The following is a 15360-nucleotide window of genomic DNA, read 5'->3' on the forward strand; positions in this document are numbered from 1 at the left end:
TGGTCTCATGTGGTGAGAGTATGCAGCCAGTTCCTGGAGGATGAAGTAATTAATGCCTCTAAATGGCCCCCAGGTTTGCCTGACCTAAATCCAACAGAATACTTCTGGGGCATTTATGTTTTGGTCCATCCAATGCCTCCAGGTTGCACCTTAGTCTGTTCAGGAGCTCAGTAATACCCTGGTCCAGATTTGGGAGGAAAATGCCCCAGCACAACATCGATCATCATTAGGAGCATGCCCCATGTTGTCAGGCATGCATACAAGCATGTGAAGGCCATAAAAAAATACTAACTACTGTGAGTTGCTGCAATGAAATTTGCTAGCCTGCTGCATTTTTTTTTTTATCCCACTTTGATTTCAGCCTACTGTAGGTTGATTATTTTCCATCAAACAATGTGGCATCCTTTCATTCCAACACATTACCCAGTCCATATCAGTATAGATATCCAGCATGATATTTTTCCCCATTGAGATCTGATGTGTTTTCAGTGTTTTTAGGCTACGTTCACATGTAGGCTTTTTTGGGAGTTTTTCTGCTCTAGGATCAGCTCAAAAACACCCAACAAGACAAATCCTATTCATTTCAATAGCCCCTGTTCACATCTGAGCGTTTTGACATTTTAAGCAAAACGCCCAAAGTACATGAGCTTCTTTTGGGGCAGATTACAGGCGTTTTTATTTTTTTCCATTGGTCCCTAGTCAACCTAAAAACGCCTGTAAATAGCAATGCCAAGTTGTGAACGTAGCCTAAATTTTCTTGAGCAGTGTACTTAAGTCCTGGTGACAACCTCCACCAGACGGATGGGGTGTGTGTCTTCCAAAGTGAGTACACATATGACAAAACACCTGACATGGATTTTAAGCATTCACTCTATGTAGCTTTTAGATGAACTTTTAATGCTTTTTTTTTTTTTTTTTTTTCCTCCTTCCTATTTTTATCATTGCCTGTTTAGCTTGGCTAGCAGCGTCTAATGCTAATTTATAGATGAGCTGTTAACAAGCCACTGGAGTGGCTGTCCATGTCTGAAATGGCCTCTTCCTGGCACAGTTATAGAAGGCTTGGAGTCTGTCAGTCCTGTGTATGTCAGAGGTTCCCATGCAGGACTTCCTCTGCTGCCATTTGTGGTGCTGCAAGATGGTTCTGGAAAACAAAATTGAAATATTGTCACTGGTTTTTTGTAGCATTAGAGCACAAATGCCATGTTAATTTCTCTTCACTGCCAGACAGTATTTCTGGATGCTACTGCCCCTTGTGGAGATTCTGGTTCATGTCTAGCTACCAAATGGTATACATGAGTTTTGCCGGTATCTGGTTTGTATTCTGTCAAAGTATAGCAATTGTGTGCCACAGGTTTTTTTTCCTTTTTCCTCCCCTCTCTGTACAACGGTATTTGATCCCCCTGCTGATTTTGTACATTTGCCCACTGACAAATGATCAGTCTATAATTTTAAAAGTAGGTTTATTTTAAGTGAGACAATTTCAAAAATATCCAGAAAAACTAATTTCAAAAGAGTTATAAATTGATTTGGCTTTTGAGTGAAATAAGCATTTGATCCTCTATCAATCAGCAAGATTTCTGGCTCCCAGGTGTCTTCTATACAAGTAACGATTTGAGATTAGGAGCACTCTCAAAGGGAGTGCTCCTAATCGCAGCTTGTTACCTGTCCCCAGAAGCACTCTGATTCCAATCTCTCCACCATGGCCAAGACCAAAGAGCTGTCCAAGGATGTCAGGGACAAGAATGTAGACCTACACAAGGCTGGAATGGGTTACAAGACCATCACCAAGCAGCTTGATGAGAGGGTGACAAGTTGGTGGAATTATTCACAAATGGAAGAAACACAAAAAAAGGCAATCTCCCTTGGTCTGGGTCTACATGCAAGATCTTACCTCGTGGCGGGTAAGATCTTGCATCAGCCCAGAACCACACAGAAGAATGTCAATGATCTCAAGGCAGCTGGGACCATAGTTACCAAGAAAACAATTGGTAAAACACTACGCAGTGAAAGACTGAAATCCTGCAGTGCCCGCAAGGACCCCCTGCTCAATAAAGCACATGTACAGGCCTGTCTGAAGTTTGCTAATGAACATCTGAATGATTCGGAGGCGAACTGGGTGAAAGGGTTGTGTTCAGATGAGACCAAAATCAAACTCTTTGGCCTCAACACACCATGTTTGGAGGAGAAGGAATGTTGCCTATGACCCCAAGAACACCATCAAACATGTAGGTGGAAACATTATGCTTTGGGGGTGTTTTCTGCTAAGGTGGACAGGACAACCTCCCCACATCAAAGGGATGATGGACCGGGCCATGTACCATCAAATCTTGGGTGAGAACCTCTTTCCCTTAGCCAAGGCGTTGTGGATGGGTATTCCAGCTTGACAATGACCCCAAAACACGGCCAAGGCAACAGAGTGGCTCAAGAAGAAGCACATTAAGGTTCCAGAGTGGCCTAGACAGTCCCCAGACCTTAATCCCATAGAAAATATGTGGAGGAAGTTGAAGGTTTGAGTTACCAAACGTCAGCCTCAAAACCTTAATGAGGATCTGCAAAGAGGAGTGGGACAAAATCCCTCCTGAGATGTGTGCAAACCAAATGGCCAACTACAAGAAATGTCTGACCTCTGTGATTTCCAACAAGAGTTTTGCCACTAAGTACTAAGTCATGTTTTTCAAAGGTGTAAACTACTTTTTTCACTCATTTAAAATGCAAATACATTTTATAACTTTTTTGAAATGTGTTTTTCTGTATATTTTTGTTATTTTGTCTCGCACGGTAAAAAAATCTACCATTAAAATTATAGACTGATTATTTCTTTGTCTGTGGGCAAATGTACAAAATCAGCAGGGGTTAAAATACTTTTTTTTCCCTCACTGTAACTATATAGTTTAAAATGGACTAGTATAACATAGCTAAAGAGAACCTGTACGGAGAGGATATTCTGTTCTTAAAATGCTAGTTTCCTGGCTTCTAATGTTGACCTAATTGCTTTCATACTTTAGTCAATTACCTGGAACAAATAATGCAGACCAGGAGGTTTAACTTCTGTTGCCTGCTTGTTCTGGGTCAGTGACTTGCTATTTAAAATGGGCAATGACAACTTTTTTTCTCTGCAGATTTGTCCCAACAAGTCAGTCCAACACAAACTAAGATTCCAGTATTTGGTAGATTGTGGAAGCGTACAACCTGACACCTTTTGCGCCTTTTGGGACTCTCTTGGCGAGATCACTATTCTTGGGATTAAAAGGAAAAAACGGGCGCCGCTTTTCGCTTGTTGCCAGCGGGATTCTCGCTTTTCGCCTGCAAGAGCTGCCCTGAGTTCACATCAGCAATATTAGAGCATATGCTCCAGGAGTCCCTGATCATCCCAACTAACTGTTGTTTTGCTACATTGGGGTCCTTTCTCCTTGGCACAAGCGCCCAACACATCTCCTTGACTATTCTTGGGATTTGCACAGCTGATGTGACCATGTACTCTGTTGGGAATATTGAAGACCTAAGAAACTGGGGATGAGCTAGGCCTCGCCTATAACTAAATTATCATATAAGTGGACTGCACTGCAACTATTATTCCTGCTTGGAACTTGGTCTCTGAAAGACCTTGCTTTTCAAGGGTATCTAAGGCTAGTATTTGCCTATAGTGCAGCCCTATTGTAGCAACGACAGATTTTCTAGGGTGTCATTTCTTTTTTGTCTGAAGAAAATTAAGCCTCTTCCTGAGCAGTGTGAAACCTCTTTTATAGTACAAATCAAGGCAAACCCTAATTTGTTTTGGATAGACTGGGGAGTATTAGATCAGTGGTCACCAACTGGCCTGCAGTGTCAGATTTGGCAATTTTTCTTGCCTTTAACTAGCCCCAAGGATACTAGAGTGGGAACACTCCTTAAGTCCAGTGTGCAAGGACCAGCTCAGAATTTTTGACACTAATAATAGCTTTTTTTTTCCCCCACTAATGCACACATAATGAAAGGCTTTCAACTGTTTATTAACAGTCCAGTTATAAATGGATTTGCATTTTAATGAGTGAAATAAGTATTTGATCCCCTATCAATCAGCAAGATTTCTGGCTCCCAGGTGTCTTCTATAAAAGTAATGAGCTGAGATTAGGAGCACTCTCTTAAAGGGAGTACTCCTAATCGCAGCTTGTTACCTGTATAAAAGATACCTGTCCCCAGATGCACATAGAATCCAATCTCTCCACCATGGCCAAGACATAGAGCTGTCCAAGGATGTCAGGGACAAGAATGTAAACCTATACAAGGCTGGAATGGGCTACAAGACTATCGCCAAGGATACTAGAGTGGGAAGACTCCTTAAGTCCAGTGTGCAAGGGCCAGCTCAGAACTTTTGACACTCTTAGATTTTTTATTTTATTTTTTCCCCACTAATGCACACATAACGAAAGGCTTTCAACTGTTTATTAACAGTCCAAAGGGAAGTAACTTGCAGTTTTTATGGTTTACATACTTTAAAATACACAGAAACATACAGATCATCTAATTAATAGTTATCTGGTTGTCTCTAATTTTGAATCTATCATCTGAAACAAGTGTGCAGTAGGTGAAGTCTAGACACATTGTTTGCATACTTGTTCTGGTTCATAAAATAAGACCTGCAATGTTGAAAATGGTTAGTAATGCAGCTGGTGTGTCACTTGTGTGACCTGTGCCATACGTTAGTGTTGTGAACGTTATTCTGCATTTTGTTTAAGTTGTGTGTAATTATTTTTGTAAAGCCATTTATACCCATGTGGAACAATATCAGATCACTTGTGATGAGAAAGCTCCTCTGCTTCTTTTTTATCATTAAAAGAGTTATTGCATGCACCAGCAAAGACAATGCAAATCCAGCACTGATATAGGTTACAATAATCATAAAGTGTTACACAAACCTGTAATAAAGTAAAACCATATGCAAGGACAAAGCATATAGATTGATGCCAAGACGGAAACTAAAAACTACAGAAGTCAGACAAAGAATGCAACAGTGTAAAGCACTAAATTCACCCAGAGCCTGGTGTACACGAACACATTTTCCAACAGAAAGAAAAAGGCATAACTTCATGGAAGTTAGAAGACAAAAAAGGCGAGAGCAAGAATGAAAAGGGAATAAGCAAGCTCAATAGAGGAAGACAGGTATTGAACAGGAAAACTTAGGAGAAAGAAGAAGTAAAAAAATGGGGGGGGGGGTAGTTTGGAGATAGAAAAGAAATGGGAATGCATGCATGCACAGTCAGTCACAGTTGCTCATCCGGGGAGGTCATAAAGGTAGTTTCATCAGTACTGGAAATCATTCCAATAAAACCAGGTTTTATTGAATTGTTCCTCCTTCCACAGTTGTTAATTCTTCCATCAGGTTCATTTCATTCACCACAGCTATCTACTGACCAACTAATGGGGGTTCTGCACATTTCCACCTTTGCGGTATACATACATATTTTAGCAGCATTAAGAAGGTGGATTAAGAGGGACTTCTTATATCTACGCCTCAAAATCTGAGTGAGGTGAAGCAAACACTGCGTCGGGTCGTCTGCTAAGGAAATGTCTTTCAGTATGAAAACTAGTTTCTGGATAGAGTCCCAAAATCGGCGGATAAGGGGGCATGTCCAAAACAAGTGTAATAGTGAACCGTCTGATTGTTGACAACGCCAACAAGTAGGAGGGACCGAAGGAGCAAGCTTCTCTGTTAATCCATTGCATCTTAGACATGCGCAATTCATTTTGGTACGAATATAAATTCGGACCAATCTTTTGTAATTAAAATGTATCCAATTTGAGTGAAATTGTAACAAATTTTGTATATTTGTTTTCTAACTGTTTCTAAATTTTTGGAACTATTAGGATCGGTTGAAAAATGATTAACCAATTTAAATTCTGTGTGAAGAATAACTGGTTAAGGAGTGGGCTGGGAAGCCGGCTGCTGCATCCTCAACCAGTTCTGGACCGGAAGGATTTGCCCCTTAATGACCATTTCATTTTTTGCGATTCGGCACTGCGTTAACGGAATATTGCGCATATAGGGTCATGCGACACTGTACCAAAATAAAATTTATGTCCTTTTTTTCCCACAAATATAGCTTTCTTTTGGTGGTATTTGATCACCTCTGCATTTTTTGTTTTTTGAGCTATAAACAAAAAAAAGCAACAGTTCTGAAGAAATTGGTGCTCTGTGATCATTTCAGAGAGAAGAATGGTCGGCTGTGTTTATAATAGCTGACCGTCCTTCTCTCTCAGCGGGGAGCGAAAGCGGGTGCCCGGTGACAATTGCCGCCGCTGGTCCCGTGGATCCGCATCACAGCTGCCTAGTGTGGGCACCAAGTACACCAAGCTCCTGAGTGGCAGGGTGTACTTTACACATCAGAATCTTTTTGGTTGCTCTGTTAAAAGTGAGCTCTTCAGCCACCTTGGACTCCAGCTTTCCACAATTAGGGGACACACAGCGTGGCAACCACCTGGTGAACATCTACATTCATCCGGTTTCTTCCAGGCCATACAACACCAGTCAGGCTCCAACCAATCCTGTTTTGATTTTAATCTCAGCAAGCACTCAATATTCATATGCAGTAAACCATAAAGCCACCCAAAGTCACCCCTGATGAAGAAGCTGCCCAGTCACTTCGAAACGCGTTGGGAATTGACTTTGTACTGTGTGATTGGTTTCTGATATGATGATATGTTTTCTGCTTGCTGTTGTTTTTAATGTTTAATATGTTCATTAATAAAATTCATTATTTTTTCAACTTTTTGAACCTTTTTTCTGTGCCTTAAAAATCCCACCCCAGGGGAACCCCCCATACAATTTGTCCATACTCATTTACATGGGGGGGCTGGATTCTGGGGGCTTACAGATTCTGATAAGGCAGCTCCACAACCACCGGGCCAGGGTTGTAGGGAAGAGGCCCTTGTCCCCATATTGTGGGGATCTGGCCTGCTGGGCTGCATGCTCCGATAAGGGTCTGGTATGGATTTTTGTGGGGGACTTCATGCCATTTTTGATTTACATTTTGGCATGGGGTTCCCCTTAAAATCCATACTAGACCCAAAGGGCCTGGTATAGATTTGATGAGGGGGGGACCCTACTCTGTTTCTTTTCTGAATTTTTATTTGCCGGCGATTCCGTTTACATTTAGCTGTCAGCGGGAAAGTCCACTGACAGCTGATGAGTCATCGGATGTTAAAGGTGTGGCAGCTGGCTTCCCAGCGCACTCCTTAACAACCGGCTTTTCTTCACTCAGAATTCAAATTGATCATTTCTCGACCGATCCGCATTTGAATCGTTCTGAAACTTTGGAATTCATTTGAAAATTAAAGTGGAAGTAAAGTTGATGTGTAAACAAATGGTTGACAGGCAGGGTATTAATGACAGACGAGACCCTATTGGTCTCTTCTGCCATAAATGCATCCTTCTGCCTGTCAGCTGTCATGTTCACTGAGCCACACATGCGCAGCTCAGCGAACATTTACAGCCCCGTGTTCATTTGCAGGAGTGATATCACTGAGGCCTGGCCTATCAAATTGCCGAAGGCATGGAAGGAAGACCGGCGAAGATGGAAGCGCCGGGGGCCCGGCGTATCAATCCCACCGCAGGGCTGGAGGACTCCATATGACAGGTAAGTCTGCCATAATGTAAGGGTCCCTAGCGTTCGGCGGGACCTCATGGGATAGCTGAAGAAGAGGACTGAAACACGGCCACCGTCAGCATGAAGCGCCACTCCCCTGAGAGGAGGGAAAGCCTGCTCTGCCACCGAAGGTTTCCGGAGGAGAGGAGTGGCTACAGCGCTGCCTGACAGAAGACGCGAATGTCGCTCCTCCCATGATGAAGACACAAGGGTCTCCTGCTAACCAGGAGGATTCGGCCCAGGACATGCGCAGTCCGTGCTGCCAGACGCCCAGGAGAAAGAAACGGCAGCGAAGGAATGCTTCTCCTAAGCCAGGCGTCAATAACCCTGCTCTCAGCCTCTCTCAGGAATTGCTCCCTGGCTCAAGTTTGGATGCCGCTCAGCCTGCTTAAATACCAGCCAACAGCAGAAAACAGGTGCTTCCTAGTGGTGGTGAGACCTATTCATTATCTAATGTTAATGAATTACATTTTCTGGTTAATTACAAGAAAAAAAAAAAGCCTGATATATATGGAGTGGGGGTGTTTCTCAGTCCAATTTTTAAAAAAATATATACATTGATTACATAGAAACATATACATTTACAATCAGATCATGAACAACCATTAAAATATAAATTCATCAGTAGAAACTGTGCAAAAAATGAAGAACAAATTCATAAGAGATATGACTTCATCTATTCCAAACACCCAGCGCTGTGTCGATCTCAATGCGTTTCGCCTAAATATAACAACTTACAATTAATACAATAATCAGGGTCTTCTCATGTGACCAATAAATGGTCTACAACATCCAATCAATTATCCTAAAGTTGGCACAGTCATCGTGGTGATGAGGAAATTCCCCCCCCCCCCTTTTTGGTGTGCAAGTCTTCCCCCCAGGAGTTGGGGAGGGGACGAAAGTCGACCCATAGATCCAGCTGCCGATACCCCCAGGTAAAAAGACCACTAATACATAAAAGAAGGAAGTCCTAGGATTTCCTTCTATTACGTATTAGTGGTCTTTTATTAGTCATATAAGAAGACCCTGATTACTGTATTAATTGTAAGTTGTTATATTTAGGAAGGGGGTTTCCCTCCTTTTTTTTTGCACAGAGTGTTTGTTTCATGTTGTTTTTTTGTTCTTAGATTCATATCTGTGCTTCTCCTGATGGAGTGAATTACGGATTTTATGAAAGGTGTTTGGAATAGATGAAGTCATATCTCTTATGAATTTGTACTTAATTTTTTGTACTGTTTCTACTGATGAGTTTATATTGTAATGGTTGTTCATGATTTTATTTTATATGCATATGTTTCTATGTAATAAATGTATATATTTTTTTAATATTGGTTGTGTGCCTTTTAAAAGTCCCGTGGGCCATTATCTTTGTTTTTGTGTATTCTGGTTAATTCACTTTCTAACATTATTGATATCCTTAAAGGGGCACAAATGTCTGGTGCTTTGCAGACTCAATTTAAAGGGGCACAGATGTCTGGTGCTTCACAAGGTCAAATTAAAGGGGCACAGAGTGCTGGTGCTGTACATGAGGTTTATACTAGTAAATCCACAGGGGCACATTTGAATGGTGCTTCTTTCGCGCAGGTGATGCTGTAACACAAAATAATTACCGTAACACAACTCTTTTTCATATCAGAACATGCACAATGTTAATACAGTTTGGCAGGGTTCCTCTAATACTTCCGTGACAGGTAATACAGAAAGTTCTGGTATTTTCTCCCAGGTTAATCCATTCGTTTCTTACAAAAAAATATTTTGGCTAGTCCTAGTGTGGCTGAAACTTGTCTCGAAGAAGCACTCCCATGCGAACTTTCCCCATTCGGTTATCATTTAACCACTGCCATGAAAGAAAAAATTTGGAGGGGAGATTTTGTAGATATTCTATCTTTACTCCCAGCATCTAAAGATTTTCTGGCAAAGTCAGAGAGGAAATCTGAGGATAGATCTGAAGAAGAAAGGAGGAGGGCTATCCCTAGAACATTCCAGAACTGGCTGCAAGCATGCTGTATTTATGCAGCAGTAATAGGTGACCGTTTTCCGGATAAATGCTCTGGATTATTTCAACATCTGGACATACAGTAATAGTGGAGGCTTTCAGATATTTCGGGGGCACAGCATAGTTTACTTATGATGAAAATTTTAGCCAAAAACTAGCTGTCCACCCATCTCTGTGCTGGGGAGTAAAGGGTGTAGGCCTGTGGATAAATTTGATGTTACCACAGAAACCTCAATTTACCCCTAAAACAGTTAACAGTGTGCAGAATCCCTTTTGTAAAGGATTCTGTTTTGCCTTTAACGAAGTGCATTGCAAAGTTGCAACAAACTACCAATATAATACTAAATACTAATACTAAATGTTCATACTGTACGGGATCTCATCCTGGCAGTAGATGCTACCGTAAGGCCTCTGCATCAACAAATCCACCACAAGTCAGAGATATTACTAGCAAAAGCCAGGACTCCAGTGAGTCTGGCAAAAATGGCCCCATGGTTAGATCGTTATCCAAACCACAGGATGGCGTTTCTTTTGCGTAGAGGGTTTAGCAAGGAGTTTTTGGTTCCCCACTTTAAGGGTGAAGGATGTTCCATGGTTAAGAATTTATGTTCCATTTTTTTTTTATCCTGAGGGGGTTGAAAGTAAAATTGCTAAAGAACTCAAGGCAGAAAGGATCGCAGGTCCGCTCTTATCACTGCCCTTTTCTAGTTTTCTACTCTCCCCTTTAGGCCTGGTTCCTAAAAGAGAACAAGGTACCTTTCGATTAATTCACTATCTCTCATACCCATCTGGTGAATCCCTGAATGACGAAGTTGCAGATGTCAAAGCCTCTGTATCTTACTCTTCTTTTGACGAGGTTCTTTTGTTATTAAGACAAGTCAGCCCTGTTATTCAAGGCCGATATTAAGTCTATTTTCCATTTGCTCCCAGTTCATCCTCAGGGATTTCATTCTCTCGGTTTCCAGTTCAACCATCACTTTTACTTTGATAAATGTATGCCCATGGGCTTTTCCCTTTCCTGCTTTTACTTTGAAGCCTTTTTCCAGCTTTCTTCAATGGGTTTTAGTAGAAACTTCAATGGATGGTGGCTGCTTGTACTCTTTGGATAACTTTTTGTTTGAAGGTCCTCCCAGTTCACCAATATGATCACATGCTTTGGCTTGTTTTTTCATTATCTGTAGCTCTTTAGGGTACCACTTGCCCATGAGAAAAAAGTATTTCCAACTACGGTCATTGAATTCTTGGGGATCACTATCAATTCAACATTGATGGAATTTAGACTTCCCCCGGAAAATTGTTGCACATGAGATTCATGATATCTACCTTTTTGTCCAAACAGAAAGCATTACTGAAAGAAGTCCAAAATTCCAGTCGCCAGAATTTTTTCCAGGTATTTTGCTCTGGCCACAAAAGGTTTAACGAATCCTTGTTCTCATGTTTCTATTTCAAGGAGCATCAAAGAAGACCTCAGAATTTGGGATGCTTTTTTGAGAAATTTTACTGACTCCACCATCTGGCAGCCTGATATTATTGATGCTATGTGAAGAACTATGTTTCTTCACAGATGCAGATGGTTCAATTGGATTTTGGGCTTATCTGAATGGTCATTAGTGTGCTTCAATATGGCATGCAAACTGGAATTTACCAGACATCCTTCAAAACCTGGTATTACTGGAGCTGTTTCCAGTTATAGTATCAGTTGTTATCTGGAAGGATATCTTTCAGAACTGTTGGGTCATTGTACATACCGACAATAAAGGCGTATTATTCACCATTAATTTCTTATCATTCAAATCTGAATTGGTTATAAAGTTACTTTGTTTTTTAGTGTTACACTGTATGCATTACAATGTATGGTTAAAAGCAAAGCATATAGCCGGGGCCCATAATAACATTGCCAAAGCATTGTCTCGTTCACAGTTTACCAAATTCCGGGAGATGGCTCCAGATGCGGATCTAGTCGGCATTCCTTGCCCAGACTTCCTATGAAGCTTGATTTGGGATTAATTGCTTCAAATCTCAAGAACTCAGTGTCACCTAAAACTTAGAAAGACTATCTTAATTCGTTGTCCAGATGGTGCTCTTTCTGCTCTGATAGGGATATTGATGTCATGAATGTTACTGCTTATGTAGCAGCTTTCGTTTCTTACTTAATTAATCTGAACCTTAGTCTGCCTTCAGTTCATAAGATCTTAGCTGGCGTCTCCTTTTTTCTTACATTTTCAGGTCAACCATCTTTGTCTTTGTTTTACCAGGGTAGTCAGCTTCTTAAAGGATTTAGGAGATCTCACCCAGCTGTAGATGGCAGACGTCCAATCTCCTTCAATTTGCTAGGTAAACTCCTATCAGTTCTGGATCAGGTTTGTTTCTCCCCATTTGAGCTGTTACTATTCAGATCAGCATTTTCGGTTGCCTTTTTTGGAGCGTTGAGGATTGGGGAATTCATGGCTTCAAATAAATCTTCCAGTTCCTCTCTGTTGTTCTCTCATGTACAGTACTTGTGCAGAATGGCTCCCTCAAAATATTCATTAGTAAATCGAAAAAGGATGTTTTAGGTAATGTGCATGTTATTAATTTGTTTGGATCTCCTAATTTAGATAGTTGCCATTTGCTTCATAGGCAGAATTACTTATCAATCAGACCATTATTTAGTGGTTCTTTCTTCATTCATAAGGATCTAACTCGTTTAACAAGATATCAATTCTCAGATGTTCTTTCTACCTCCCTGAAAAAGCTTAATCTAGTACTCAGTTAACCCTAATCTTAATCAGTTAAACATAATCTAGGTTTTTAGTTCTCTTCTCATTCTTTTAGGATAGGGACATCAACTTTGGCCAATACTTTAGGTTTCTCCTCAGAGGATCTTAAAAACGTGGGTTGTTAGGACAGTCATAGGTACAAATTATACATTCGTCCTGATTTACTAATTATGTGACTGTTTTCTTGCAGTCAGTATTTGGATAGTTCGTCATTCCTATATTTTTTTGGGCCATGAGACGAGCCAAAGCCAGGATTTATTCAACAAATTTAGGTCTGGACATTAATAAATATGTAATTTTTTGGTCAGGTGTTAGAGCGAGGTCTCAGGTGGCATAATCTTAGAGACCATTTGATTAATTTGTCCAAGTTTGCATCCCCCTCATGTCTTAACCATACATGCAGGGGCTAATGATATCGGGAAGGTAAGCACTTGGGATCTACTTTGCTAAATTAAAAGGGATTTGTATTCAATTTAGCTTTTATTTCCCAATACAGTGTTGGCCTTCCCCGAAATGGTTCCCAGACTTTTATGTTCCCAAATGGGTAACCTTTTTTATCTAGACAGAATCTGGAGATGCTTAAATAGAACGATTCACAATTTTTTGACAACCTCAGGTGGTTTGTCCTACAGGCATTATGAGCTGAAAGGTTTTTTACAGGGCTTTTTTAGAGCTGTTTTTGTCCACCTGTCGGATATTGGTTTAGATGTCTTCAATATGGGACAACAAAGCTTAATTGAAGCAGCCACGGTGTTGGTGGTGTCGCAGCCAGCAGGTTCCCTTCTGACTTAGACTGGTGGGAATTAGTCGTCCAGGATAGTCTGGATGGACACTGTGTCTTGATTTAATGCTATGTGGTTAATAGCCAGAATTGCTTATTTTCAGTTAAAAATTGTTTGAGATATGTGATTAAGGTTACCCCTTGATTAAACACTGTGGCCAAATTATAATACAGTATTTCCCAAAATAAATATTGTTGGATTTTATTTTGAGTCTGTCTGTTTATTTTTTGATGACCCCTTTGTGCTATCCCATGTAAGGGTCCCTAGCATTCAGCGGGACCCCATGGGATAGCTCAAAGGGGTCAGGTGTTTCTTCTCCTGCCCCTTATTCTATTTACAGGTTGCCACTGGCTACAGCACCAGCAGCAAAACAAAACCTCCTGCGCTCAAGTGCTGTCTGATGGAGTAAAAAGAGGTGCACTACAAACTCAGATGTAGAGAGAGCTATTGGTCTTGCTGCCCCCTTCAGGATCAAGGGTATCCAGAACCAACTGGTAGAAAAGACAAAAAAGAAAAAGAGGGGCGCACCGACCTAGTGCATTACCATAAAACCAGTGCTGCACTTTTTCTGGCTCTGAGGAAGGGGGTTTGCCCCTGAAACGCGTCAGCCTAGCCATAGCAGCCCCATGCGACCATCTGCATGTCCATTCGTCACATTTGGGACCTGGCTACCTTGGAGACTGTATATGCAATGTTGATGTGTGTTGTATCACACCAGTCTTGTGAGTACTTTGTACACTTTGTAATATTTTAATAAATGGTTTTATGGTAATGCACTAGGTCGGTGCGCCCCTCTTTTTCTTTTTTGTCTTTTCTACAGCACCAGCAGCTCCTGCTCAGAAACAGGTGCAGGAATGGATGGAGTTGGCAGGCTTGAGATACCCAGGCAGTTGGAGCAGATTAAAGGCCAGCAGCTGCATGGTCGGTTGCCGTGCTGAAGAAGAGGACTGAAACATGGCCCCCACCCACCCTCCCATATTATTTTGAATTAAATCGTAATGGTGTTTTTTCAATGGGGATTAGTCGTCCATGATAGTCTGGATGAACACTGTGTCTTGATATAATGCTCTGTGGTTAATAGCCAGAATGACTCAATTTCAGTTAAACATTGTTTGAAATATGTTAATAAGGTTTGATTAAGCACTGTGGCCAAATTATAATATTTCCCAAAATATATATTGTTGGATTATATTTTGAGTCTGTCTGTTTATTTAGTTTTGTTGATTCCCTTTGCGCTATCCCATGTACTAATATGCTGTGCATACTATCACATTATGATATAACCCACCTGGGGGGCCCTAAAAAACGAATTTTATAGCAGACTTTACTTCCGCTTTAATAAATGAAACAAAAGGAATTCCAAAAGGAATCAACAAAATTAAATTAGTAACATCAATATTACCAGAATTAGTCACGGCTTACCATTCTCATCAGCATGCTTGATGAACTGTTGGTTAAATGTTTGGTGTTGATCGGGGACTTTTAAACTTGGCATTTGTCTTTGAAAACTTTTGTCACTACATCGTTCAGAAAATCCACCTTTATATCCATGGAAAGTTTCCTCTGTCAAGAATCTAGAAGGAAAATATATTCTAAAAAAAGGAGAGCTAAAATATCTGATTCTGGTCTAAATGATCAAAAGCTTTGTTATGAGGCTTAAAACTCAGATATATCTAAAGATTTTATATGGAAAGACTGTACAGTATAAAAGGAAATATGTGAAATTTTCCCTTTAAAGACATGTTTAGCATCCAAAATTAGATTGATTTGCTAAGTATCTGATCATTCAATCTATTTTTCTTGTGTATTGCATATTAATCCACTCGGATGAAAAAGCCCACAATGTGTTAATGTTCCTTTAAGAATTTTGATGCTTTACAAGAGCCATCTTATTTAAACTGATTCAAGCAACAAAAGGACTGCCTATTGGATACTTCAGGCTGCAGTTGACAACTGATGGCCATCATTCGGTTTCTACCGCACATCTTTGAAGTTTTTGTGTAATGCAATTGTTTACCTGGTCAGTTACTAGAATGTTTTCACCTGATAATCCTTGTATTACTAACTTGTGGATTCTTTATGGGAGTTTACTGGGAATGAAGGATGTATAGCTTCCTGCAGAGCTTGCCTGCCACAATAGGACTGGGTCATAACCAGGAATTGATTAAAAGGTTAAAAACAAACTCACTCAACTCAAAAGA

General features: G+C 40.6%; 1 protein-coding gene across 2 annotated transcripts in view; it reads right to left on the reverse strand.

The window, feature by feature from the left end:
* Positions 1 to 974: 974 nt before the first annotated feature.
* The window catches only part of LOC309552399 (testis-specific gene 13 protein-like), a gene marked incomplete at its 3' end in the record, with an annotated part of 43693 nt that continues 29307 nt past the window's right edge, over positions 975 to 15360 (reverse strand). For both annotated transcript variants that reach the window (XM_082253343.1, XM_082253342.1), the window contains 2 exons: positions 14582 to 14733; positions 975 to 1141 (listed from right to left, as the gene is read on the reverse strand). In XM_082253343.1, the coding sequence (XP_082109469.1) occupies positions 975 to 1141; positions 14582 to 14733 (319 nt within the window). The remainder of the gene's footprint in view (positions 1142 to 14581; positions 14734 to 15360) is intronic.

Source organism: Pelophylax lessonae (genome assembly GCF_965119305.1).
Source record: "Pelophylax lessonae genome assembly, chromosome: 4".
Lineage (NCBI taxonomy): Eukaryota > Metazoa > Chordata > Amphibia > Anura > Ranidae > Pelophylax > Pelophylax lessonae.